Below are 27500 nucleotides of genomic sequence, written 5' to 3'. Positions count from 1 at the left end.
TGAAAACAGAGCTTTTTCGTATCGGCTTCAATGTGGAAGGCATACCCGTGTTCGCCGGGCTACGTCACGCGCATACGTCATCCGCAGAGGCGTTTCGAACCGGAAGTTTAGCGGCAAATTTAAAATGTCACTTTATAAGTTAACCCGGCCGTATTGGCATGTGTTATAATGTTAAGATTTCATCATTGATATATAAACTATCAGACTGCGTGGTCGGTAGTAGTGGGTTTCAGTAGGCCTTTAAATTATGTACCATAATTAAAGGTTTAGGGACAGAGCAAATTATTTCCACAGCGGTAAACAATATAAAATTAATCAAAAGAGTTAATAGCTGCAATAAATAATGCTATTTCATTTCTGTTCCAGCTTGTTGCTGTAAATGATTGTTGTCACTTACTGGTGGAGCAGGGACGCCCGTCTGGTTCATCAGGACACGCGCAGACAAAACTGTTGGTCTTGGCAAAGCACAGGTGAGTGCAGCCTCCATTGTTCACCCCACAGAGATTAGTGCCTGGAGAAGAAAAGAGGGAGCTTTCAAACGAGCACCAACAAAAAAATCCATTAACATACTGTCCACTAGTGATGGCTCAAAAGATACTGAAGCATCGATGCACTAGAAACCACCACACTGCAAAAACTGAAATATAAGTAAGATTAAATATCTCAAATAAGGGTGATATTTGCTTATTTTCTGTCTGATAAGATAATTCTTCTCACTAAGCAGATTTTATGTTAGAGTGTTTTACTTGTTTTAAGGGTATTGGTCCTAAATGATCTCAGTAAGATATTACAGCTTGTAGCTGAGATTTGATGACCTATTTTGAGTAAAACATGCTTGAAACTAGAATATCAACTGATGCAAAGCTGTGTCATCAACACTCAAGTATAAAACTACTTTTTTAAAGTAATAATTTCTTACTTCAAGCATGAAAAAAAAAATCATGATGCCGAGCGCATATCATTATGTCAAGATAATGGCAATAGTATTTAGTTAATTTAAGAATATTTTTCAACATATTGAGCAAAAAGGTCTCTTTTTTTTTCTACCAAGAAAAGTGCACTTGTATTAGTGAGAATATACTTATTTTAAGGTATTTTGGGGTTCATTGAGGTTAGCTGATTTTGCTTGTTTTGGAAAGTCTTGACAAGCCGAATATTCTTGTTCTATTGGCAGATAATTTTGCTGAGTTCAAGTAAAATACCCCTAATTTTTGTTTTGTTTTTTTCTTGTTTTTGAACACTGACTTTTTGCAGTGTATTGAGTAAAAAAAAAAATAAAAAAAAAAGCATCCATGAGTATTAGTGCAGTGTCAATACAGTCAAGCGTCATTTACCCATCATTACTACTGTCCACCCTCGGCATAGCTCAGCACACCCCGTACCTGTCTGCCTGTTAGGTGACACCACAATAATGTCCATGAGGCCCTCAACATTGGCCAGCACCGTCTCCTTGTTCCGGCCATTGTGCTTGTCCACCCGCTGGATGGACTTAGTCTGCCAATCAGTCCAGTAGATCCAGCGGTCTTGCTGCGAGAGTCGGGAGAAAGGAGTTAGAGGGGAGGACACCGGCTTCAACTGGGGAAACGGAGGGAGAAGAAGAGAGGAGAGAGGGGGAAAAAAAGACAGACAAGGAGAGGGGGATGGGAGGAATAAGGGGTGGGGTCGGAAGGAGGAGGAAGAAAATGAAGGTCAGAGTGGAAGAGAAGTGGAAGAAATGGTTATGTCAAATGAGCCGAGTATGAGCTGGAGGGCGAGCGGATGGCCAGAGTTACACGGCGGACTGACACGCAAGAGAGCGGGAGGGTGACGGAGGCAGCCGGGAGGAAGTTGATTGGTCACTGAGGTCGGCAAAAAGGGGTTACCTGGGTCAGGGCGAAGGGGTGGGACACTGGGCTGACCAGGATCTGTCGCAGCTTCCCGCTCAGGTCCGAGCTCTCGATCCTGTCCAAGTGGGCGTCCACCCAAAAGATCCTGCAGAACATGTCAATGTTTTATGAACACTGGAATAAAATGAGCATGCTCAGAGGGTTCCTTTGACACAACAAAATAGCACTGTTTGAATATGGCGGAAACATTTCTGTGTTTTCCGGACCATAGGGCGCACCGGATTATAAGGCGCACTGCCGATGAATGGTGTATTTTCAATCTTTTTTCATATATAAGGCGCACTGGATTATAGGACGATAGGCCTACTGAAATGAAATGTTTTTATTTGAACGGGGATAGCAGATCCATTCTATGTGTCATACTTGATCATTTCGCGATATTGCCATATTTTTGCTGAAAGGATTTAGTAGAGAACAACGACGATAAAGGTCGCAACTTTTGGTCGCTGATTAAAAAAAGCCTTGCCTATACCGGAAGTAGCGTGACGTCACCGGAGGAAGGACTCCATTGTTTACAATGCAGCGAGAGAGATCCGGACCGAGAAAGCGACGATTACCCCATTAATTTGAGCGAGGATGAAAGATTTGTGGATGAGGAAAGTGAGAGTGAAGGACTAGAGAGGCAGTGCAGGACATATCTTTTTTTCGCTCTGACCGTAACTTAGGTACAAGGGTTCATTGGATTCCACACTTTCTCCTTTTTCTATTGTGGATCACGGATTTGTATTTTAAACCACCTCGGATACTATATCCTCTTGAAAATGAGAGTCGAGAACGCGAAATGGACATTCACAGTGACTTTTATCTCCACAACAATACATTGGCGAAGCTCTTTAGCTACTGAGCTAACGTGATAGCATCGGGCTCAAATGCAGATAGAAACAAAATAAATAAATCCCTGACTGGAAGGATAGACAGAAGATCAACAATACTATTAAACCATGGACATGTAAATACACGGTTAATAATTCCCAGCTTGGCGAAGCTTAACAATGCTGTTGCTAACGACGCCATTGAAGCTAACTTAGCAACGGGACCTCACAGAGCTATGATAAAAACATTAGCGCTCCACCTACGCCAGCCAGCCCTCATCTGCTCATCAACACCCGTAGGACGTAGGACTTCACCCGATCATCCGTGCGGTCGGCGGCTAGCGTCGGCTAGCGCGTCTGCTATCCAAGTCAAAGTCCTCCTGGTTGTGTTGCTACAGCCAGCCGCTAATACACCGATCCCACCTACAACTTTCTTCTTTGCAGTCTTCATTGTTCATTAAACAAATTGCAAAAGATTCACCAACACAGATGTCCAGAATACTATGGAATTTTGAGATGAAAACAGAGCTTTTTTGTATTGGATTCAATGGGGTACCAATACTTCCGTTTCAACGATTGACGTCACGCGCATACGTCATCATATATAGACGTTTTCAACCGGAAGTTTAGCGGAAAATTTAAAATTGCACTTTATATGTTAACCCGGCCGTATTGGCATGTGTTGCAATGCTAAGATTTCATCATTGATATATAAACTATCAGACTGCGTGGTCGGTAATAGTGGGTTTCAGTAGGCCTTTAAAGGAGTCATATTATTATTATTTTTTTCTAAATTGGATACACTTCCTTGTGGTCTACATAACATGTAATGGTAGTTATTTGGTCAAAATTTTGCATAGGTTATGTTTTACAGATCATCCTCAAGTCGCTTCAGGATGCGCCGTTCTTATTTACGCGGCTTACCTTCGACAGCGTCTTTTCCGCGTCATCTTTGTTGTAGCGGTGTAGCGTGCAAGGACGGGAGTGGAAGAAGTGTCAAAAGATGGAGCTAACTGTTCTAATGACATTCAGACTTTACTTCAATCAATAACGGAGCAGCATCTTCTCATCCGTGGCTCACTAGTGCAACAACAACGCCGGAAATGTGTCCCGTGAAAAAACATCCGACCGGAACTCTCTAATAACTGAAGTTCCTTGGGTGAATAATGTAAACTCACTACACCGGTATGTTTTAATACTTTCAAGGTGAGTTTACTGACAGATATCAGTGAGAACTTTACACTACTTTATATTAGAAATGGCAACAGCAGAGGATGAATGTCCCATAACAAGAAGATAGAGACAAAGAAGCTTACCGACTATGAGGTACGGACTACAAAGGCAGACGCACGCAAATTTTCAGGATTTATGCAGATCCCAAATACAGATCAGCAGGTACCAGAAGGTAAGAAAAGTTGCCTTTGCATAACATTGCGAAACAAAACGCCAGATAATATGTCTTACCTTATACACACACCATAATAATACTCGTACGTTGAAGCACAGTACAATCCATCAAGCAGTGCGGCTTCATAGCTTACCAAAGTCGTACTAAAACATTTTGATAGATTTTTGAGCGCTGTGTGTAATGTTCTATATTTTCAATGGAACATATACAATTTTGGTGTTGTTTGCTTGAGTCATATTGCAGTCTACACGTATCTCTTATGTGTGACTGCCATCATATTGCAGTCTACACGTATCTCTTATGCGTGACTGTCATCTACTGGTCACACGTATCATTTTATCATGTACCAAATAAAATAGCTTCGAGGTCGGTCAGCACAACCACAATTATTCCGTACGTTAGGCGCACTGTCGAGTTTTGACAAAATGAAAGGATTTTAAGTGCGCCTTATAGTCCAAAAAACACGTTAAACACTTTAATCAGATTAAAAATGATCACAGATTAATCTGCATTAAGACGTTTTTAACAGCCTTATTTTTTATTCACTTCGATACTAATATTTTCTTGTCCGGGTGTTGTGATGGCCCTTCTGAGGCTGCGAGGAATTATGTTTGATTACAAGTTCTGTTATCCTCATGCCACACTTTTGTATATTACCGGTACATTAAATCATTGCAAAGATTCAATATGTGGCGTTATATTTTGTCATAATCTTGACAATACAGACACAAAAAATGAAATGTAATGAACATTCTGCTAGTTTCTGACCTCCTCGTGTCATAGTCTAATGTGAGTCCATTAGGCCAGCCCAGGTCAGTGTTGATCAGAACTTTCCGGTCTGTACCATCCAGGTGAGACCGCTCGATTTTTGCGATATGACCCCAATCGGTCCAGAACAGAAATCTACAGAGAAAAGGCAGAATTAATGAGCATGTGCTTCATGTAAAATGGTGAGAATATGGAACACATTACAGTACAGGGGAACCTCAATTTGTCAACCGCTCTATTTGCAAACTAGACTAAAGCTGCTCAAGCTGCACTGCTGGGACTTCGTCTGTCCACAACTGATTACTACGTGTAGGATAAACACTTAAAATCGTGGTTATTGTAACAATGTGTTTGAAATGATTTAAGCATTCCTCAGCCTTCCCGGTAAGGTCTATTCAGGTGTACTGGAGAGGAGGCTACGCCGGATAGTCGAACCTCTGATTCAGGAGGAACAGTGTTGTTTTCGTCCTGGTCGTGGTACTGTGGACCAGCTTTATACTCTCGGCAGGGTCCTTGAGGGTACATGGGAGTTTGCCCAACCAGTCTACATGTGCTTTGTGGACTTGGAGAAGGCATTCGACCGTGTCCCTCGGGAAGTGCTCAGAGAATATGGGGTATCTGACTGTCTGATTGTGGCGGTCCGCTCCCAGTAAGTCGGACACGTTTCCAGTGAGGGTTGGGCTCCGCCAAGGCTGCCCTTTGTCACCGATTTTGTTCATAACTTTTATGGACAGAATTTCTAAGCGCGGTCAAGGCGTTGAGGGGATCCGGTTTGGTGGATGCAGGATTAGGTCTCTGCTTTTTGCAGATGATGTGGTCCTTTTGGCTTCATCTGGCCAGGAGCTTCAGCTCTCACTGGATCGGTTCGCAGCTGAGTGTGAAGCGACTAGGGTGAGAATCAGCACCTCCAAGTCTGAGTCCATGGTTCTCGCCCGGAAAAGGGTGGAGTGCCATCTCCGGGTTGGGGAGGAGATCTTGCCCCAAGTGGAGGAGTTCAAGTACCTCTGAGTCTTGTTCACGAGTGAGGGAAGAGTGGATCGTGAGATCGACAGGCGGATCGGTGCGGCGTCTTCAGTAACGCGGACGCTGTATCTATCTGTTGTGGTGAAGAAGGAGCTGAGCCGGAAGGCAAAGCTCTCAATTTACCGGTCGATCTACGTTCCCATCCTCACATATGGTCATGAGCTTTGGGTTATGACTGAAAGGACAAGATCACGGGTACAAGCAGTCAAAAATGAGTTTCCACCGTCAGGTGGCGGGGCTCTCCCTTAGAGATAGGGTGAAAAGCTCTGTCATCCGGGAGGAGCTCAAAGTAAAGCCGCTGCTCCTCCACATCGAGAGGAGCCAGATGAGGTGGTTCGGGCATCTGGTCGGGATGCCACCCAAACGCCTCCCTAGGGAGGTGTTTAGGGCACGTCCGACCGGTAGGAGGCCACGGGGAAGACCCAGGACACGTTGGAAAGACTATGTCTCCCGGCTGGCCTGGGAACGCCTCGGGATCCCCCGGGACGAGCTGGAAGAAGTGGCTGGGGAGAGGGAAGTCTGGGCTTCCCTGCTTACGCTGCTGCCCTCGCGGCCCGATCTCGGATAAGCGGAAGAACATGGATGGATGGATGGATGGATGGATTTTGTTATTGAGACATCTCATCTCAAGAAAGAGGTTTTAGCACATCAACATCAGATCAGTAACAGTCCTTTACAATCTCATTAATACCATAGAAATGACCAACTCTTTCATTTTTTGGACACAATAAAAGCTTAAATAATTCCAAAGACATATGGTTACAATAATCACAATTATAAGTGTTTGTCAAATCTTACATGTCGTAATCAGTTGTGGACAGACGAAGCCCCAGCAGTGCAGGTTTAGCGAGCCATGAGTAAGATATTTAACTTACAGTTGTGATGTTACGATTGATGACTCGCCGGCTGATAGTATCATAGGAGTAAAAATCAAATGCGTCCTCTTCACTGTATCCCAGTTGTACATATATTACAATGTGGAACAATGTTAAAGCCCACACAATCTGGGGGGGGGAAACTGACTTCCTCATCTGATGCGGAAAAGCATTTGATTGGCTGTCCTTCATAACTAACCCCACCCCTCTTTTCAAGTATTCATAGAGCTGTGATTGGATATATTCTGAACTTCGACAAGACAAGACAAAATTAAATATGATTGGATTTTGTTTGTTTTTATACTTAAATAAATGGTCAGTTAATTGTGTTACTGTCTTAGTCAATGTGCCTTAGTATTTGATTAAATATCGTCCTATTTGTCCTGCTCTGATGTAAAACAAAAACAAAAACAAACAAATCAAATAAACAGCTTTTAGCCAGGGGTGGGCACAGCCATGATGCAGCAGAGGCAGAGCTTTGACATTTAAAGAGAGGCAGGAAGAATTATTAGGCCTACATCAGCAGCAGAACTCTGTTGACCTGAAATTATGTTTTTGTACAATATTATATCTTTGATCATCTAGTAATCATTATTACATGATAAAAATAAAAAGTAATTTTTTTTTGTTTAATTGATCTCGGGCGCTTAGTTTGCTTATGCCTTGGGCCGGCTTTACTGAGGAGACAAAAATAAGGAAAATGGAGACTACCCGGATAAAAGGACAGTCAAGGATCAACATTTAACTTTAACTCGCTGGCGTGAGCTCAAAACGAGGAGGGAATTTCGACCCGATGCTGCCTTGACTCTGTTCCTGTTCCTAATGGACTAGTGAGTGATTTGCGATGCTCAAGTCAAAAGGATAATGCTAATGTTAGCTATCGGACATTTGACCAGCCACGCAACAAACTCAACAGAACTGTATAAAGAAAAAATATATATAAAGTTTGAGTAAAATATGTAGGTTCCGAGTGTGGAAACATCAGTCATACTGAATTATTGTGGTATTATTGTGTCAGCTTATATGTACGTGACAGTACTTTCTGAAAATTTACGATGCTACGCAATGGTCCTCATGGGAAATGTGGTCTTCCTTTAGACCAGTGGTTCTTAACCTGGGTTCGATCGAACCCTAGGTGTTCGATGAGTCGCCCTCAGGGGTTCATGGAGGTATAGACACATCTGAATTATCGTGTAAAAAAAACTTCTCCCTATCGGCGTATTATGGATACCCCCAAACAATGTTCCCTCTAATTTTCCATCTGATTTGCAGGTTTTTTGATTGATCGATTGAAACTTTTACTAGTGAATTGCAAAGGAAGTGCAGTTTACACAGTACAGTACATATTCCGTACAATTGACCACTAAATGGTAACACCCGAATAAGTTTTTCAACTTGTTTAAGTCGGGGTCCACGTTAATCAATTCATGGTAATGTGTGTAAGGTGTGTAATTTGTTGTGAGTTCATGCACTGTGTTGGTTTTGTTCTTTGAACAAGGTGATGTTCATGCACGGTTCATTTTGTGCACCAGTAAAAAAAAACATATGACTTTTTCTTGAATTGAAAAAACATTTTATTTTTCACTAAAAAAGGGTTCTGTGAATGCGCATATGAAAATGGTGGGGTTCGGTACCTCCAACAAGGTTAAGAACCACTGCTTTAGGCAAAACACTACCGCTTATGTCCACTGACGCCGCCAGAATCAACCAAAACTGAAAGTTCTTAAGTGGGGCTTTTACTTTATTAAACAATGTTAATTAGATGGTTGTTAAAGTTAAGGAATTTTGTGATTTCTGATAATTTGTGAGAGGCCCAAAGGTACTTATGTGTGTGTGTGCAATTGAGGTTCCCTTGTATGTGGACAACTATTTCACAGTTGTTAAAATAGAATTGTATTAACTTAAAACTTCCGTGCTTGCTTACCCTTTGCTGGGGAACACAGCAATGGCTCTGGGTTCGTCCAAACTGTTGTTGACCAGGATTTTGCGACCTGTTCCATCAAGACGAGCCACCTCGATGGTGTTTCGGCCGGTGTCGGTCCAGTACATGTTCCTGGCCACCCAGTCCACAGCCAGCCCATCTGTGGTCTTTAGACCCTGGCTGATTACGGTCTCCATGCCTGTGCCATCCAGGTTTGCTCGCCTAGAAACAGAAGTGAAATAATTAATAATCTACACCAGTGGTGTCCAAAGTGTTGTCCGTGGGCCATTTGTGGCCCAAAGCTCATTTTTGAATGGCCCGCGACACATTCTAAAATTACTTCAAGCATAAAAAAAGTGGAATAAAAGAGCAAACCGGTGAAATGTAACAAGAAAAAGTTGCAATGTCGATTAATTACACAAAGCTGCTATGTCGACTGTTTTTTACCTTTAAAGTTGTCATTGCTCAACAAATAATAATGAATCAAAAGCAATGTTGTTCCAATTATTGACCTATTCAAGGTTACAATTACTTCACAGAAAATATTCCACTTTGAAATATTTTTTGGGGAAAATATTGCATATTTTTTGTGTTTGATATATAAACAAACTTTTCTTTAACAAAAAGAGCATAAAACATTCAAACATAAAAATAAATACAAACATCTAGATCTAGAGGCGTAAGCGCTGAAAGTAAAACAATTTATACGACCTATATTTAGCATATATATATATATATATATATATATATATATATATATATATATATATATATATATACATACATATATATATGTATATATATATATATATATATATATATATATATATATATATATATATATATATATATATATATATATATATATATATATATATATATATATATATATATATATATATATATATATATATATATGTATATATATATATACACAAAGGCATCAAAACTATGAATGAACACATGTGGAGTTATGTACTTAACAAAAAAAGGTGAAATAACTGAAAACATGTTTTATATTCTACTTTCTTCAAAATAGCCACCCTTTGCTCTAATTACTTTTTTGCACACTTTTGGCCTTCTCTCGATGAGCTTCAAGAGGTAGTCACATGAAATGGTTTTCACTTCACAGGTGTCATAGTTTTGATGCCTTCAGTGACAATCTACAATGTAAATAGTCATGAAAATAAAGAAAACACATTGAAATGAGAAGGTGTGCCCAAACTTTTGGCCTGTACTGTTTGTTATACAAATATTATCAATTATTATAATAATTAAATAACTGTCATTGCTCAAAAAATAATAAATTAAATCGTAAAATGTAAATATAATATTGACCTATTCAAGGATCCAATTACTTAACATTAAATATTCCACTTAGACACATTTTGGTGGGGAAATAATGCATATTTTGTGCTTTTTCATAAAAAACAAGGTTTTCTTTTACCTAAAACAAAAATATTTTTATCAACTTCATATTGACAGATAGACCTGAAATTGATTAAGAGGTAAACTAAATATATACTATAACATGTGACTTATTTAAAAAAAAATGTATGACTTAGACCCCTTGGGGTCCCTGATACCAAAGTTGAGGGGAGCCCAAAAGGTAAAAAAAAATATCAATATATCATATTAGTTTTGGAAATATATGCATGCTTAGATTTTTCAGTGAGCGGCGCTCAGTGGAAGAGTTTGGAGACAACACACAATACATGCATGTATTAATTCATGATACGTGGTTGCTACCTTATCACGTCCAAGGTGACATCGGTGTAGTACAGTTTTCCATCCACGCTGTCGTAGTCCAGCGAAATGACGTTGTGAAGCTCGGGCACGGGCACGTGCACGTCCGTGTGATCGTCGGTGTCCAAGGAGATTCTCCGCACGCTGACTCGGTTGGAGAAGACGAGGAAGGCCTCTGGGGAGTCGTCGCACGATCTGCCGTCGCCCTTGAGCAGGATGCCGGTGGGACAAGCGCAGGACGTACCGTTGGGACGAGGCAGGCACAGGTGAGTGCAGCCGCCGTTCTTTCTGCCACACTTATTCAATCCTGAGAAGGAAATCATGTAAATGACACATGGACAAAAACAAACCCCTGAATTATAAGCAAAAGTTGACCAAGATCTTTTTATGCGAGCATTTTTGCTATTTTTATTCGTATAAACCAGGGGTTGGCAACCTAAAACAATGAAAGAGCCATATTGGACAAAAATACCAAAAAACAAATCTGTCTGGAGCCGCAAAAAATTTAAAGTCTTGTATAAGTGTTATAATAAAGGCAACACATGATATAAGTGTCTATATTAGCTATAATAGCCTACTATCAAAATGACTTTAAAAGTCTTATATAAGTGTTATAATGAAGACAACACATGATGTAAGTGTCTATATTAGCCTACTATCAGAATGACTTTAAAAGTCTAATATAAGTGTTATAATGAAGGCAACACATGATGTGAGTGTCTATATTAGCCTACTATCAGAATGACTTTAAAAGTCTTATATACTGTAAGTGTTATAATGAAGACAACACATGATGTAAGTGTCTATATTAGCTATAATAGCCTACTATCAAAATCACTTTAAAAGTCTTATATAAGTGTTATAATGAAGGCAATACATGATATAAGTGTCTATTTTAGCTATAATAGCCTACTATCAAAATGACTTTAAAAGTCTTATATAAGTGTTAGAACGAAGACAACACATGATGTAAGTGTCTATATTAGCTATATTAGCCCACTATCAAAATGACTTTAAAAGTCTAATATAAGTGTTATAATGAAGGCAACACATGATGTGAGTGTCTATATTAGCCTACTATCAGAATGACTTTAAAAGTCTTATACAAGTGTTATAATGAAGACAACACATGATGTAAGTGTCTATATTAGCTATAATAGCCTACTATCAAAATGACTTTAAAAGTCTTATATAAGTGTTATAATGAAGACAACACATGATGTAAGTGTCTATATTAGCTATATTTGCCTACTATCAAAATGGCTTTAAAAGTCGTATATAAGTGTTATAATGAAGGCAACACATGATATAAGTGTTTATATTAGCTATAGTAGCCTACTATCAAAATGACTATGTGTCGCAGGCTGAAGCAAATCTTCGTTGACAGAAATGTTGAAATGTAATATTTATTCTACACATTTTTACAACATCAGAAACCATTAGTAAATCAGAGGCTACTCAGAAGGTGAGATAACTCCTGGAAATTACTGGCTTTTAATGGTCAAAGGTATAGATGTGTGTGTCCAAGTTAAGGCTGTCTTTTTTTAATAGATTTATTACAATCTTTGGCAAGCTAGGTAATGTTTGCTGTGGTCTGGAACACCATGACACACAACTATCAGGAATGCAGCCAATATTACATACATATAATGTGTCATGAGACATGCAAAATTAAATTATATAAAAAGAGGATAAAAGTAAAGGATATCAAATGAGCTCAAATATACTTACAAATGAGGCATAATAATGCAATATGTACATACAGCTAGCCTAATAGCATGTTAGCATTGATTAGCTTGCAGTCATGCACTGACCAAATATGCCTGATTAGCACTCCACACAAGTCAATGACATCAACAAAGCGCACCTTTGTGCATTCACGCACAGTATAAAACGTTTGGTGGACAAAATGAGACAAAGAAGGAGTGGAAGATTTTACATGTAAACAAACTTTTGCGTCACAGTCCACACTCTGGTGAGTTCAAGAACCGCCGGAATTAGTAGGACAAAATGATGTCCACTGAATACTCTCATCAGTGAAGCATAAACACAAACTGTTTAACTGTTTGTCCTCAAACAAAAAATATACTAAAAGAAAAACAAATCATTTCTCCCATCTTTTTCCATTTTCAATCCTTTTTTTAAAAAAAATGCTCCAGGGAGCCACTAGGACGGCACTAAAGAGCCGCGGGTTGCTGACCCCCGGTATAAACCTAAAAATAATGGATTTTGATAGTTGGTGCAATCTTAGAAGTACGCTAACTTTTCCTGTATCATCATGTTTACATTAGCATGCTAACGTTTTATGGTAGGTTTTAAGCCAATTGTGTACATTGAAACCTCAAAAACAAGGATTTTGATACTCGGCGCTATCTTAGAAGTATGCTAACTTTTTCTATGTTATCATGCTAACATTAGCATGCTAACGTTTTATGCTGGCATTTCAACTCATTTGGATCTTTTCAACCTAAAATTCATGGGTTTTGAAACTTCATCTTGATGCTAACTGTTCCCGTGATAACAAGCTAACATTCTAATGTTTTATACAAGCTTTTTAGCGTTAATCAACCCATAGTCGGAGGTTCACAGCACAGTTAGCAGGCGGGAATTTTCTAGTTTTACATTGTTATCATAAAAATAAATGACTTACCCAGAGGTTTCTCCCTATCCACGGCCTGAATGTCCATCAGACCCGGTAGGTTAGCACGTACAGTAATGGTGTTGGTTCCGGTATTCTTGTCTGCCCGCTGGATGCTCCGGCTCTGCCAGTCAGTCCAGTAGATGTGGGACCCGAGGAGGGTTAAGCCGTACGGGTGCTGGACTGGAGTCACGAGTGTCCGGCGGTTTTGGCCGTTAAGATCAGCCGCCTCGATACGCTGGGAAGGATCAGAGGGTATGGATGAGGATTTTGAATTCAGCCAATTGATGGGGGACTTTCTTTCTGTATCATCGATCTTTTATCGGATTCGCCCATGCCTGAAATATAATACTTTGACCTTGGTCCAGAGCTAGGACTGACCTCAGTGTGAGCATCGGCCCACAGTAGCTGTGATCCAGCCACGTCGATAGCGAGACCATTAGGCCAGCCCAGGTTGTTATTGATGAGGACTACTCGATCCGACCCGTCCATCGCAGAACGTTCCAGCTTCGCATGTTCTCCCCAGTCAGTCCAGTACATGAAACTGTAAAACATAGACAGAGATCATTTAGATCACAGGTGTCCAATTCAGGGTCTCGGGACCAGATCTGGCCCAACACATTATTTACACTGCAAAAACTGAAATCTACCGTATTTTTCGGACTATAAGTCGCAGTTTTTTTTCATAGTTTGGCTGGGGATGCTACTTATACTCAGGAGCGACTTATGTGTGAAATTATTAACACATTACCGTAAAATATCAAATAATATTATTTAGCTCATTCACGTAAGAGACTAGACGTATAAGATTTCATGGGATTTAGCGATTAGGAGTGACAGATTGTTTGGTAAACGTATAGCATGTTCTATATGTTATAGTTATTTGAATGACTCTTACCATAATATGTTACGTAAACATACCAGGCACGTTCTCAGTTGGTTATTTATGCCTCATATAACGTACACTTATTCAGCCTGTTGTTCACTATTTATTTATTTTAAATTGCCTTTCAAATGTCTATTCTTGGTGTTGGGTTTTACCAAATAAATTTCCGCAAAAAATGCGACTTATACTCCAGTGCAACTTATATATGTTTTTTTCCTTCTTTTTTATACATTTTCGGCAGGTGCGACTTATACTCCGGTGCGACTTATACTCCGGAGAATACGGTAAGTAAGATTACATATATCAAATAAGGGTGATATTTGCTTATTTTCTGTCTGATAAGATAATTCTTCTCACTAAGCAGATTTTATGTTTGAGTGTTTTACTTGTTTTAAGTGTTTTGGTCCTAAATGGTCGCAGTAAGATATTACAGCCTGTTGCTGAGATTTTATGACCTATATTGACTAAAACATGCTTGAAACTAGAACATCAAGTGTTGCAAAGCTGTGTCATCAACACTCACAAGTATAAAACTACTTTTTTAAAGTAATAATTTCTTATTTCAAGCATGTAAAAAAACAAAAATCATGACTTTGACACAATTGTGTCTCATATTAAAACAGATGACAGCCAAATGGACTTTGCAGTTTTATTTTCAATGAAACAATAGAAAATACGTACTCATATAGTAGTACAGTTGTTATTAGTGAGAATATACTTATTTTAAGGTATTTTTGGTTCATTGAGGTTAGCTAATTTGACTTGCTTTGGAAAGTCTTGACAAGCCCAATTTTCTTGTTCTTTTGGCAGATAATTTTGCTTAGTTCAAATAAAATATCCCTATTTTTTTTTATTGTTTTTGAACACTGACTTTTTGCAATGTAATTGTGGCTTGCCACATCATTCATTTTTGGCCCGCCATATAATGTTATGTGACCTGCCATGTAATTTTATAGTGGCCTGCCACTATATTTTATTGTGGTGCGCCACATTTTATGTGCTCCGCCACACCGTGTAAAATTTTATGTAGCCCACCATGACATTTTGTGTGACCTGGCACATCAATTTATGTGGCCTGAAATCTCATTTTATGTGGCCAGCCAAATAATTTACGTGCCCTGCTATATAATTTTGTGGTGTGACACGCCATTTAATGTGGTCCGCCATGTAATTTTACAGTGGCCTGCCACACAATTTGATTGTGGCCCGTCATGTAAATTTATGCTGGCCTGCCACACAATTTGATTGTGGCCCGCCATGTAATTTTATAGTGGCCTGCCACGTAATTTGTTCGTGGCCCGCTATAATATTCTACTGTGTCCCGCCACTTTTTATTGAGCCCGCCACAACATTTTAAGTGATCGCTACACCTTTTAAAATGGCCCACCATGTCATTTTATGATCTCCGCCTCAACACTTCATGTAGCCCACTACAAAATGATATCATGGCCCGCCACATTTTATTGTGGCTTGCCAAAAAAAAAAAAGTAAAATGGCCAACCATTAAATTTCTTGTGGTCTGCCACATCATTTTATGTGTCGTGCCACATTTTAAAGTGTCTCGGCATGTCATGTTATTGTGTGACTTTATGCGATCTTGCATCAATTAATGTGGCCTGCCACGACATTTTATGTGCTCAGCCACCAAAAATATTTAAAATGGCCCGCCATGTACAGTAATTGTATGTGGTTTGCTACAGCATTTCAAGTGGCCAGCCACGTCATTGTATGTGAACCGGCACTTTAAATTAGATGGCCAACCAAATCATTAAAGTGGCCCCCCATATAATTGTATTTGGTCTGACACGTCATTTAATGTCCTTTTTTTTGTGGCTCGTGCAAGGAAAAAACTTCTTGTCTGAGGGGTGGCCTCAGCCGCAGAAGTTATCTTTGTTTTAGCCCGCTAACAGCCAAGGACTTCAAGGACCTCAACGCAGACAAGACGACAGCACGCAGACGAAGCAGAGACAAGGCGAAATCACAAGGCCCCCAGCACATTCCGTCACGTATTGTGCGTACTGGAGCTGCTTTGCATGATATGTGTGACCACTCCTTTTAGAGGCGGCCTCAGTGATGTTGACTGTGGCACTCCTGAATAAATAGAGGGACGCTGGAGCTGAACCTTAGAGCGTAGGGCGAGACTGTGACTAAGTGTGCAGCTCCATGCGTTCTCCTCATGAGCTAAATTGAACTCTGTCTCTGCAAGATTCCTTGCTTCTTGTCTGTTTAATAGATGTCATCAGTGTTTGAACCTGACAATGTGCTCCGCAACAACATTTAATGTAACTTTATATGGTTTGCCGCACGATTTTAAGTGGCCATTAAAATGGCCTGCCATGTGATTTTATGTGGCCCGAACGAACGAGATTTCTCTACAGAATCTCCTCTCTGGTCAACAAAAGCACCTTGAGGATTCTGGCGGGAACTCTCGTTCAACCCTTTTTCGATTACGCATGCACCTCCTGGTACCCTAGCAGCTCCAAAACCCTCAAATCTAAACTCCAAACATCTCAGAACAAGCTAGTCAGGTTACTTCTAGACCTCCTCCCCAGATCCCACCTCACTCCTACCCACTTCTCTAAAGTGGGCTGGCTCAAGGTGGAGGACAGAGTTAAACAACTTGCACTGAGCCTAGTCTATAAAATCCGCTACACCTCCCTGATACCGAAGTACATGTCAAACTACTTCCTTAACGTAAATGACCGCCATAACCACAACACCAGGGGGTGCTCCACTAACCACGTTAAACCCAGATTCCGAACTAACAAAGGTCTTAACTCATTCTCTTTCTATGCCACATCAATGTGGAATGCGCTCCCAACAGGTATAAAAGAAAGGGCATCTCTATCCTCCTTCAAAACCGCAATAAAAGTTCACCTCCAGGCAGCTACAACCCTAAACTAACACCCTCCCCGGATTGCTAATAATCAAATGTAAACAATCAAATGCAGATTCTTTTTCTTATGCCTTCTGATCTCTCTCTCTCTCTCTCTCTCTCTCTCTCTCTCTCTCTCTATGTCCACTACTTGATGTCCATATCCCCCCCCCACCCCCCCTCCACACCCCTGATTGTAAATAATGTAAATAATTCAATGTGATTATCTTGTGTGATGACTGTATTATGATGATAGTATATATGATAGTATATATCTGTATCATGAATCAATTTAAGTGGACCCCGACTTAAACAAGTTGAAAAACTTATTCGGGTGTTACCATTTAGTGGTCAATTGTACGGAATATGTACTTCACTGTGCAACCTACTAATAAAAGTCTCAATCAATCAATCAAACATCATTTATGTGGCTTGAGAAAAATGTATTTGTTCTTTCAATGTTGACACACACGTACTGCATACTGCATATGTTCTAGTCGTTATTGATCATTCTGTTTGTACAAAATATAACAATCAAAAATCTTTGAAAATTGTGCAACAAGGCTATTATACGTTCATATTCTGATATATCCACTGTTACAAGCGGCAATAATTTTGATGTGGCCCCCCAATAAAAACACATCTAGATAAAGAAACAGACAACTAAAATAAGATTCACCTTGACAATGATTTAGTAAGACTGGTAATAATCACGAAAACCCGTGTTGCTCACCCCTTCTCGTTGTAGAGGGCGATGGCTCGAGGGCTGTCCAGGTTTTGCCAGACGAGAACTTTCCTCATGGAACCGTCCAGATTGGCAACTTCTATCCGGTTGGTGCCTGTGTCCGTCCAGTAAATCTTTCGTCCTACGGCGTCCACCGCCAAGCCGTCGGTGGTCATCAACCCTGCAGAGAGAGAAGGTGAAAGGCACTCGTTGCCATCCCTGGAGGAGTTGTGGAAGTTACCTGTAGACACGATGTCCTCGTCCGCCGTCCCGTTGATGTTGGCTCTGCTGATTTTCTTCAGTGTACTGTCAGACCAATACACCTTTCCTGCGGAACATGTTGAGACTCAGCACATGCATTCGTGAACAGGCGCTTGGCTTAACACACAAACCGTCTTTTGGGTCGACGCCCACGGCGATGGTGTTTTTCATGGAACTGTTGACGGCGAGAACCACGTCCGCAAAGTAAGGGATGTCCAGAGAAACCATTCTAATGTCTGTCCTCCGCGCAAAGATCAGGAAGCTGCTCATTCCTGCACCAAAGCAAAATATCGGTTTACAAAACCCAAAACCAGTGAAGTCGGCACGCTGTGTAATTCGTAAATAAAAACAGAATACAATGATTTGCAAATCCTTTTCACGTGGCTTGGCATTGTCTTGCTGAAATAAGCAGGGGCGTCCATGATAACGTTGTTTGGATGGCAACATATGTTGCTCCAAAACCTGTATGTACCTTTCCGCATTAATGGTGCCTTCACAGATGTGTAAGTTACCCATGCCTTGGGCACTAATACACCCCCATACCATCACAGATGCTAGCTTTACAACTTCGCGCTTATAACAACACGGATTGTTCTTTTCTTCTTTGTCCCGTTAGACAAGACGTCCACAGTTTACAAAAACTATTTGAAATGTGGACTCGTCAGACCACAGAACACTTTTCCACTTTGCATCAATCCATCTTAGAGAGGCTCGGGCCCAGCGAAGCCGGCGGCGTTTCTGGGTGTTGTTGATAAATGGCTTTGACTTTGCATAGTACAGTTTTAACGTTCACTTACAGATGTAGCGACCAACTGTAGTTACTGACAGTGGTTTTCTGAAGTGTTCCTGAGCCCGTGTGGCGATATCTTTTACACACTGATGTCACTTTTTGATGCAGTACCGCCTGAGGATCGAAGGTCACGGGCTTAGCCGCTTACGTGCAGTGATTTCTCCAGATTCTCTGAACTTTTTGATGATATTACGGACCGTAGATGGTGAAATCCCTAAATTCCTTGAGAAATGTTGTTCTTAAACTGTTGGACAATTTGCTCACGCATTTGTTCACAAAGTGGTGACCCTCGCCCCATCCTTGTTTGTCAATGACTGAGTAATTCACGGAAGCTGCTTTTATACCCAACCATGGCACCCACCTGTTCCCAATTAGCCTGTCGGATGTTCCAAATAAGTGTTTGCATTTCTCAACTTTCTCAGTCTTTTTTGCCACTTGTGCCAGCTTTTTTGAAACATGTTGCAGGCATCAAATTCCAAATGAGCTAATAACAGAGTTTTCCAGTTCGGACGTTAAGTATCTTGTCTTTGCTGTCTATTCAATTGAATATTAGTTGAAAGGGATTGCAAATCATTGTATTCTGTTTTTATTTACGATTTACACAAAGTGCCAACTTCACTGGTATTGGTTTTTGTACATTCTTGCAACAACTTTTGTTCGAAACTTGTGCGTCTCTGGAATGTTTCATACCGGGTGTGCAGGTTTTTCCGTCTGCCTGAAGGTTGATCCCGGTGGGACAGGAACAGCTGTAAGCTTTGGGAGCAGGAGCCAGGAGACACAGGTGGCTACAGCCTCCATTATTCACTGCACACGGGTTGTGGACTGCAGGAGGAGAAATATAAAAACAGACTCATTTCTAGGCCATCACGGAGAGAAAAATCAATGGGAAGGACACGGCAGGTTTTAGGGCAAACAAAAAAACGCTTGTTGATAAAGACAGCCGGCCTTTAGGGAACACAGGAAGAACTAGACATGAGATAAATATGAGCCTTGTGGTTCTGCTTTCTCAGCCACTGATCAAGGCTCAGGTTACCTGTAATTTCCCATAGGTCACAGCCTCACCTACTAATCAATGCTCTTTGTGTTCCTTTGTTGAGCCTCTATGACACAAACGCATTACATCCCAGCAGGCACAAGACATTAAAACAACATTGAGAACTTGTTGAATTAGGTCCTGACTAGGGTTGTACGGCAGTGGTCCCCAACCTTTTTGTACTTGCGGACCGGTCAACGCTAGAAAATTTGTCCCACGGACCGGGGGGTGCGGTTATGTTTGTTTTTTTTGTCATAATGAAATACAATCATGTGTGCTTACGGACTGTATCCCTGCAGACTGTATTGATTTATATTGATATATAATGTATATATTGTGTTTTTTATTTTGATTTAATTTAAAAAAAAAAAAAAAAAAAAAAAAAAAAATGTATTTTTATTTCTTGTGCGGCCGCGCCAATCGGTCAACGGACCGGTACCAGGCCGCGGCCCGGTGGTTGGGGACCACTGTTGTACGGTATACCGGTATTAGTATAGTACCGCGATACTAATGAATCATATTCGGTACTATACCGCCTCTAAAAAGTACCGGTTCCCCACCCCCCGGCCTCGCCGTCGTCGTCATGTCGTGTCATTGCTGGTTTACGAGCAGAGGAGCATGTTCGGCAGCGCACAATCACGGAGTACTTACAAGCAGACACAGTATGTAGACAGAAATGGGAGAACGGACGCATTTTCGCTTAAAAACCAACGATAAAGGTGAAGTTATAACACTGAAACGCCCTCAGGAAGAGGCGCTTTAAGACATGGCTAGCTAGCTAGCGGCTAAAGTTCACTACACACCGTAGCTCACTGGCGTCAAAATGTAAACAAACGCCATTGGTGGATCTGCACCTAATATCCACTGTAATGATACCAAGTACAGAAGCGTATCTAGTCGATACTACTATGATTACGTCGATATTTTTTAGCATCACAAAATATTTTTTCCTTTTTAAAACATTTACCGTATTTTCCGCACTTTAAGGCGCACCTAAAAACCTCCAGTTTTCTCAAAAGCTGACAGTGCGCCTTATAATCCGGTGCGCCTTATATATGGACCAATATTGAGCCACAACAGGTCTCGCAACTACGGGATGCATAACGGAACCCCAGCCTACTGTAGCGTCTATTCTATGCGCCTTATAATGCGGTGCGCCTTATATATGAACAGCGTTTTAAAATAGGCCATTCATTGAAGGTGCGCCTTATAATCCGGTGCGCCTTATAGTGCGGAAAACACGGTATATTATGTTTATAAACTCCGGAAATATGTCCCTGGACACATGAGGACTTTGAATATGACCGATGTATGATCCTGTAACTACTTGGTATCGGATCGATACCCAAATGTGTGGTATCATCCAAAATGTAAAGTATCAAACAACAGAAGAATAAGTGATTATTACATTTTAACAGAAGCGTAGATAGAACATGTTAAAAGAGAAAGTAAGCAGATATTAACAGTATATGAACAAGTAGATTAATAATTCATTTTCTACCACTTGTCCTTAATAATGTTGACAAAATAATAGAATGATAAATGACACAATATGTTACTGCATATGTCAGCAGACTAAATTAGGAGCCTTTGTTTGTTTACTTACTACTAAAAGACAAGTTGTCTTGTATGTTCACTATTTTATTAAGTTGCAATAAGAAACATATGTTTAATGTACCATGAGATTTTTTGTTAAAATAAAGCCAATAATGCCATTTTGTGGTGCCCTTTATTTAGAAGAGTATCGAAAACTACCGAAAAGTATCGAAATACATTTTGGTACCGGTACCAAAATATTGGTATCGGGACATCACTAGTCCTGATGTTGAGCAACTCAAACCTACCGTTGAAACAACATGCTTTTTGACGACGTTTAATCAATGTTGGGTTCTGACGTTGATTTGACATTTCAATTTTGGTCATTTCCCAACCAATAACGTTGATCCAACGTTGGACACCAACGTTGTCTCAATTTACAAATACAACTATTTTGCAGCGTTGTTTCAGAGTCGGTTTTAAAGAATATGTACGTATAATCAACGCTGTATCAATGTATTGTGCCTGCTTGGATACTTTTTTGTTCTTCAATTTCTAACGTATCTAAACCTGCACTACTAATACTCAACAAAAAGTACAACTCTAAAAGTTGTATGTTCAATGCATATTAGATAAATGGCGTGGATTGTGACTGCAATCCCTTAAAGATTGAGGACTTTTAATCATCAAACATATAGTTCATATACACCTCTGAGTACATGCAGATCAGTGATAGGTTCTTTGAATGTATTTTCTTAAACCTGTATCTGCAAAAGCGTGATTTAAAAGACAAGAAAAGAAAAAGGACAAGTATTTTTGGCTCTGGTAGTTTTACGGGATAATTTGCTTTGATACCTGCTTGAAGAGTGAAGTGAAGTATATTTATATAGCGCTTTTCTCTAGTGACTCAAAGCGCTTTTACACACCCAATATCTAAATTACATTCAAACCAGTGTGGGTGGCACTGGGAGCAGGTGGGTAAAGTGTCTTGCCCAAGGACACAACGGCAGCGACGGGGATCGAACCTGGAACCCTCAAGTTGCTGGCACGGCCACTCTACCAACTGAGCTAAACCGCCCCACCATTCAAGAGTGTGTCTGTGGGCGAGCAGTCGGAGGCAAGAGTGGTGGAACTTTCACGCGAGTTCCAAAAACATATTATTATGCTCCTCTGTCAACTATTTCTTTCATATCCGTCTATTTTGGCGAATAATTATGACGTTTATCGCTTTTTAAAGGCCTACTGAAACCCACTACTACCAACCACGCAGTCTGATAGTTTATACATCAATGATGAAATCTTAACATTGCAACACATGCCAAATACGGCCGGGTTAACTTATAAAGTGCAATTTTAAATTTCCCGCTAAACTTCCGGTTGGAAACGTCTATGTATGATGACGTATGCGCGTGACGTCAATCGTTGAACCGGAAGTATTGGTACACCATTGAATCCATTACAAAAAGCTCTGTTTTCATCTCAAAATTCCACAGTATTCTGGATATCTGTGTTGGTGAATCTTTTGCAATTTGTTTAATGAACAATGAAGACTGCAAAGAAGAAAGTTGTAGGTGGGATCGGTGTATTAGCGGCGGACTACAGCAACACAACCAGGAGGACTTTGAGATGGATAGCAGACGCGCTAGCCGCCGACCTCACCTTGACTTCCTCCGTGTCCGGGCCGCCAACCGCATCTATGATCGTCACTCCGTCGATCGCTGGAACGCAGGTGAGCACGGGTGTTGATGAGCAGATGAGGGCTGGCGTAGGTGGAGAGCTAATGTTTTTAGCATAGCTCTGCCGAGGTCCCGTTGCTAAGTTAGCTTCAATGGCGTCGTTAGCAACAGCATTATTAAGCTTCGCCAGCCTGGAAAGCATTAACTGTGTATTTACAGGTCCATGGTTTAATAGTATTGTTGATTTTCTTTTTATCCTTCCAGTCAGGGGTTTATTTCTTTTGTTTCTATCTGCATTTAAGCCCGATGTGCTATCACGTTAGCTCCGTAGCTAAAGAGCTTCGCCGATGTATTGTCGTGGAGATAAAAGTCACTGTGAATGTCCATTTCGCGTTCTCGACTCTCATTTTCAAGAGGATATAGTATCCGAGGTGGTTTAAAATACAAATCCGTGATCCACAATAGAAAAAGGAGAAAGTGTGGAATCCAATGAACCCTTGTACCTAAGTTACGGTCAGAGCGAAAAAAGATACGTCCTGCACTGCACTCTAATCCTTCACTCTCACTTTCCTCATCCAGAAATCTTTCATCCTCGCTCAAATTAATGGGGTAATCGTCGCTTTCTCGGTCCGAATCGCTCTCGCTGCATTGTAAACAATGGGGAAATGTGAGGAGCCTTTCAACCTGTGACGTCACGCTACTTCCGGTACAGGCAAGGCTTTTTTTATCAGCGACCAAAAGTTGCGAACTTTATCGTCGATGTTCTCTACTAAATCCTTTCAGCAAAAATATGGCAATATCGCAAAATGATCAAGTATGACGCATAGAATGGATCTGCTATCCCCGTTTGAATTTAAAAAATTCATTTCAGTAGCTTTTAATGACGTTCTGGTACACAGGTGTCAAACTCAAGGCCCGGGGGCCAGATCCGGCCCGACACGTCATTTAATGTGGCCCGCGAAAGCCTAGAATTAATGTGCATACTTCATCTTTCTTACTAAATGTTTTCATTGTTTCCAAAATGTATGAAATTTCATATATTTTAAACTTTCATATATATACAAATATTCAATTGTTATTGTGTGAGTCTTTGGGCACCTCGCCATTCGATTACGATTCTCGGGGTGAGGATTTGATTCATAATCGATACTCGATTCGACACACCATTTTCGATTCAAACTGATTTTTGCAATGTATTATTTGGTATAATAATAACAACACCTTAACAAAACAGCTTGCAGGTTACAAAACCTCATTTTGGTTGCTGACCTATGACACATACGTGCACCAAGTGAGCATAGAGATGGCCTAAAAAAAGTATATTTTTTAATTAATTCGTTAAAAAAATAAAAAATACATTCGATTTTTGAAAATTACTAAAAAAATCGGGATTCGAATATGATAAAAAACAATTTTTAGCACCCCTAATTATTATATACCGTATGATAGTTTATAAAAATAACAATAAATACTTAAATATCTGCTTGTCACCTGGACTTACGATTTCAAAGCAAGTTTTCCATCAATTTGTACGTACAAAAATCAAATAACCAAATGCACAGGCAATAATATAATGAGGTGATTATACTTTTATATTCTTAGATTTACTGTTACAAGCGGCCCTCTGAGGGCTGTCATGACTGCGATGTGGCCCTCACTGAAAATAAGTTTGAGACCCCTGCACGAGTCGGATGAATGCGGCCTGAGCACAGGAGCGTCCACATCAATATTCCCTCTAATTTTTCATGTGTGTGAGCAAAAGCAAAAACTCCCTGAGCATTCAGTGGAGCCCATGTGAGCAACATCAGATGTGCACACTGTGGCTACACCAGCAGCACACCTGTCCCAAACCTGACTAAATAACAAGTTCAATCTCCACCCATCCATCCATTTTCTACCGCTTGTCCCTTTCGGGGTCGCGGGGGGTGCTGGAGCCTATCTCAGCTGCATTCGGGCGGAAGGCGGGATACACCCTGGACAAGTCCCCACCTCATCGCAGGGCCAACACAGATAGACAGACAACATTCTCTTATTATTATAATCAAATGACAGCAGTCATTTCCATGAGGTTATTTTCTAATATAAGTGTTTAGGCCCACTTACAATGACAATAACAAAAAATATTGTTTTTCATGACCTGTGTACTTGTATTGTTTGTCTGGGTGGAGGTCCTGCTTTGGAAATAGTTTGTACCCCTTTCAGACATTGCATTTAGTTCCCATTAAAACATTCACATGTTGCACAATGAGATGTAAGCAGGGGATCATGTGTACATTCCTGCAACTTCCTGTTTGTAAAAAATATATTTTTATTAGTATTTATTTAATATACTAACAGCATTTCATGATTAATATTTATAAATTAAGATTCCTAATAAATGACACAAGAATAAGCACACATTTGATTGGTAAATCATAGTGTAACGACCTGGAATTACACTTTATGTGTGGTGTTGGAGTTGTCCGACTTTTTGTGTGTCTGTAAACGCATCACTGGCTAAGTGCCATATGTGCATGTGTTGGCGCAAGTGAGAAAGAGCGAGCGGCTGCTGTTGATATAACAAAGTTGCTTTTGGTCTGGTTTGTACTGCAGAAAATGACCACTTTTGCTGGATATCATTTTTTTACTAATGTTTTGGTGATGTGTATATGGCCGACAATAAAGAGTTTTGCTCAGTAAAGTGATGGATGGAATTCATGTCCTCAAAGCGTCTCGACAGACGTTACAATATTTGAACCATGATGACGAAAACTGTTTTCTCTGTGGTGTCCGTGTGTCGAAAACTGTTATGCGCTTATTTTTTTTATTTGATTTTGTGCGTGGCATAGATTTGCCGTGCGCAGAGGACGCTTGAGCATTGCGCAATTGCACAGGCGCGCACCTTAGAGGGAACATTGGTCCACATTGAGGACGCATTGCACATACTGTATATCCGATTCATTTCCATATGGGAAAGTGGCCTGGGTCAGACATGAAAAATTTGCAGTTGCACTGTTCACACAGACATGAACAAATCCAATACAGGTCGCAAAAATTGGAATTGACCTGCAGTCTGAACAAGGCCCGTTTCTTTCATTTTGCTATAGATAGCTAAAAACGTTATGGTTGGATTTTCATCGAACGTTCAAGAATTGTCCAAAATGGGATGCGAAAGAAGTCAGTACGTTTTTGGGGCTGTCTCGAACCATTTCTACGGTTACTTTACATTTACGTTACGATCTTCAACTTCAGTGTGCGTGTATGCTTGTGGTACCGCCTCCATCCGCAGAGACAAAGGCAGAAGACAGAGGCTTCACTCAGTTCCTTTCATTCCGCTATGGATAGCTCAAAAAGTTATGGGCTGATTTCTATTAAACTTTCAGGAAATTTCAGGAGTAGGATAAGGAACAAGTGATTACTATCTGGATGTCAGTGCTTTTCGATGTTAAAAATGTTGCATAGCAACGTACGTCTCTAATGTCCCCGCAGACTCAGACATACACGAATACACACCTGTTTCACGGTGCCTCTGGAACATATGAATGTCCATGAGGTTCTCCAGATTTTCCGCCAGCGTATGCCGTCCCAAACCGGTGAGCTTGTTCGCGCTCTGGATGCTCTTGGACTGCCAGTCTGTCCAGTACAGCCTGTCTTCATGTACAGTGAGACCAAAGGGGTGAGGCAGCTGGGTGCCAATCAAAACCTGGGTAGCAGAGGTACACAGGACTTGTGAAGACCGCTATGAAGATATTCTATAAACTCATAAAAGCGTCCCTTACCTGTCTGTCAGAACCATCAAAGTTCCCGTATTCAATCGTCTTCATGCCAGCGTCTGCCCAGTACAAGCGTTTAGTCTCATAGTCAATGGCAAGTCCATTGGGCCATGTCAAGTTGGAAGATATAATGACGACACGGTCGGAAGAGTCCATCCCGGCACGTTCAATCTTCGGGTTGGCGCCCCAGTCGGTCCAGTACATTAAGCTTTGCAGACAGGAAGGAAATGTGAGAGTTGTCCTGAAAATGTATTGTTAAACATCCGGTAATCTCACCCTCCAATCGGGTCAACAACAATGTCCCTGGGCCGGTCAAGGTTCTCCCATATAAGCACGGTCCGCATGCTCCCATCTGCGTTAGAGACCTCGATGCGATCCGTACCTAGGTCAACAAACACAAAGTCATTAATGTTTTACAAACCCCAAAACCAGTGAAGTTGACACGTTGTGTAAATGGTATATAAAAACAGAATACAATGATTTGCTAATCCTTTTCAACCTATATTCAATTGAATAGACTGCAAAGACAAGATATTTAACGTTTGAACTGGACAACTTTATTTTTTGCAAATATTCGCTCATTTGGTATTTGGTGCCTGCAACATGTTTCAATAAATCTGGCACAAGGGGCAAAAAAGACTGAGAAAGTTGAGGAATACTCATCAAACACTTATTTGGATAGTTAGGAACAGGTGGGTGCCATGATTGGGTATAAAAGCAGCTTCTGTTTCTCACCTTTTTTGCAATGGGCGCCGGAAGTTGGCAGACCCGTCAGCGATTCGGTTCTGTCTCCGAGTAATGTTTGTCTGCTCTTGAATGGGATTGTGCTGAAAATCTAAATTTCCCCTCGGGGATTAATAAAGTATTTCTGATTCTGATTCCATGAAATG

General features: G+C 40.6%; 1 protein-coding gene across 1 annotated transcript in view; it reads right to left on the bottom strand.

Moving 5' to 3' along the window:
* Positions 1 to 27500, bottom strand: part of LOC133639760 (low-density lipoprotein receptor-related protein 4-like) — a 284058-nt gene that overhangs the window by 19457 nt on the left and 237101 nt on the right. Inside the window, exons 19-33 of the mRNA XM_062033354.1 lie at positions 26887 to 26992; positions 26617 to 26818; positions 26351 to 26540; positions 19304 to 19435; positions 17955 to 18095; positions 17804 to 17890; positions 17572 to 17743; positions 13459 to 13621; positions 13090 to 13315; positions 10443 to 10746; positions 8697 to 8915; positions 4875 to 5009; positions 1863 to 1971; positions 1383 to 1527; positions 398 to 511 (exon numbers count right to left, since the gene is read on the bottom strand). Of these exons, the coding sequence (XP_061889338.1) occupies positions 398 to 511; positions 1383 to 1527; positions 1863 to 1971; positions 4875 to 5009; positions 8697 to 8915; positions 10443 to 10746; positions 13090 to 13315; positions 13459 to 13621; positions 17572 to 17743; positions 17804 to 17890; positions 17955 to 18095; positions 19304 to 19435; positions 26351 to 26540; positions 26617 to 26818; positions 26887 to 26992 (2445 nt within the window). The remainder of the gene's footprint in view (positions 1 to 397; positions 512 to 1382; positions 1528 to 1862; positions 1972 to 4874; positions 5010 to 8696; positions 8916 to 10442; positions 10747 to 13089; positions 13316 to 13458; positions 13622 to 17571; positions 17744 to 17803; positions 17891 to 17954; positions 18096 to 19303; positions 19436 to 26350; positions 26541 to 26616; positions 26819 to 26886; positions 26993 to 27500) is intronic.

This window comes from Entelurus aequoreus, linkage group LG02 (assembly GCF_033978785.1).
Source record: "Entelurus aequoreus isolate RoL-2023_Sb linkage group LG02, RoL_Eaeq_v1.1, whole genome shotgun sequence".
NCBI lineage: Eukaryota > Metazoa > Chordata > Actinopteri > Syngnathiformes > Syngnathidae > Entelurus > Entelurus aequoreus.
Note: the sequence above shows the minus strand (reverse complement) of the source record. Positions and strands in the feature narration are given on the sequence as shown.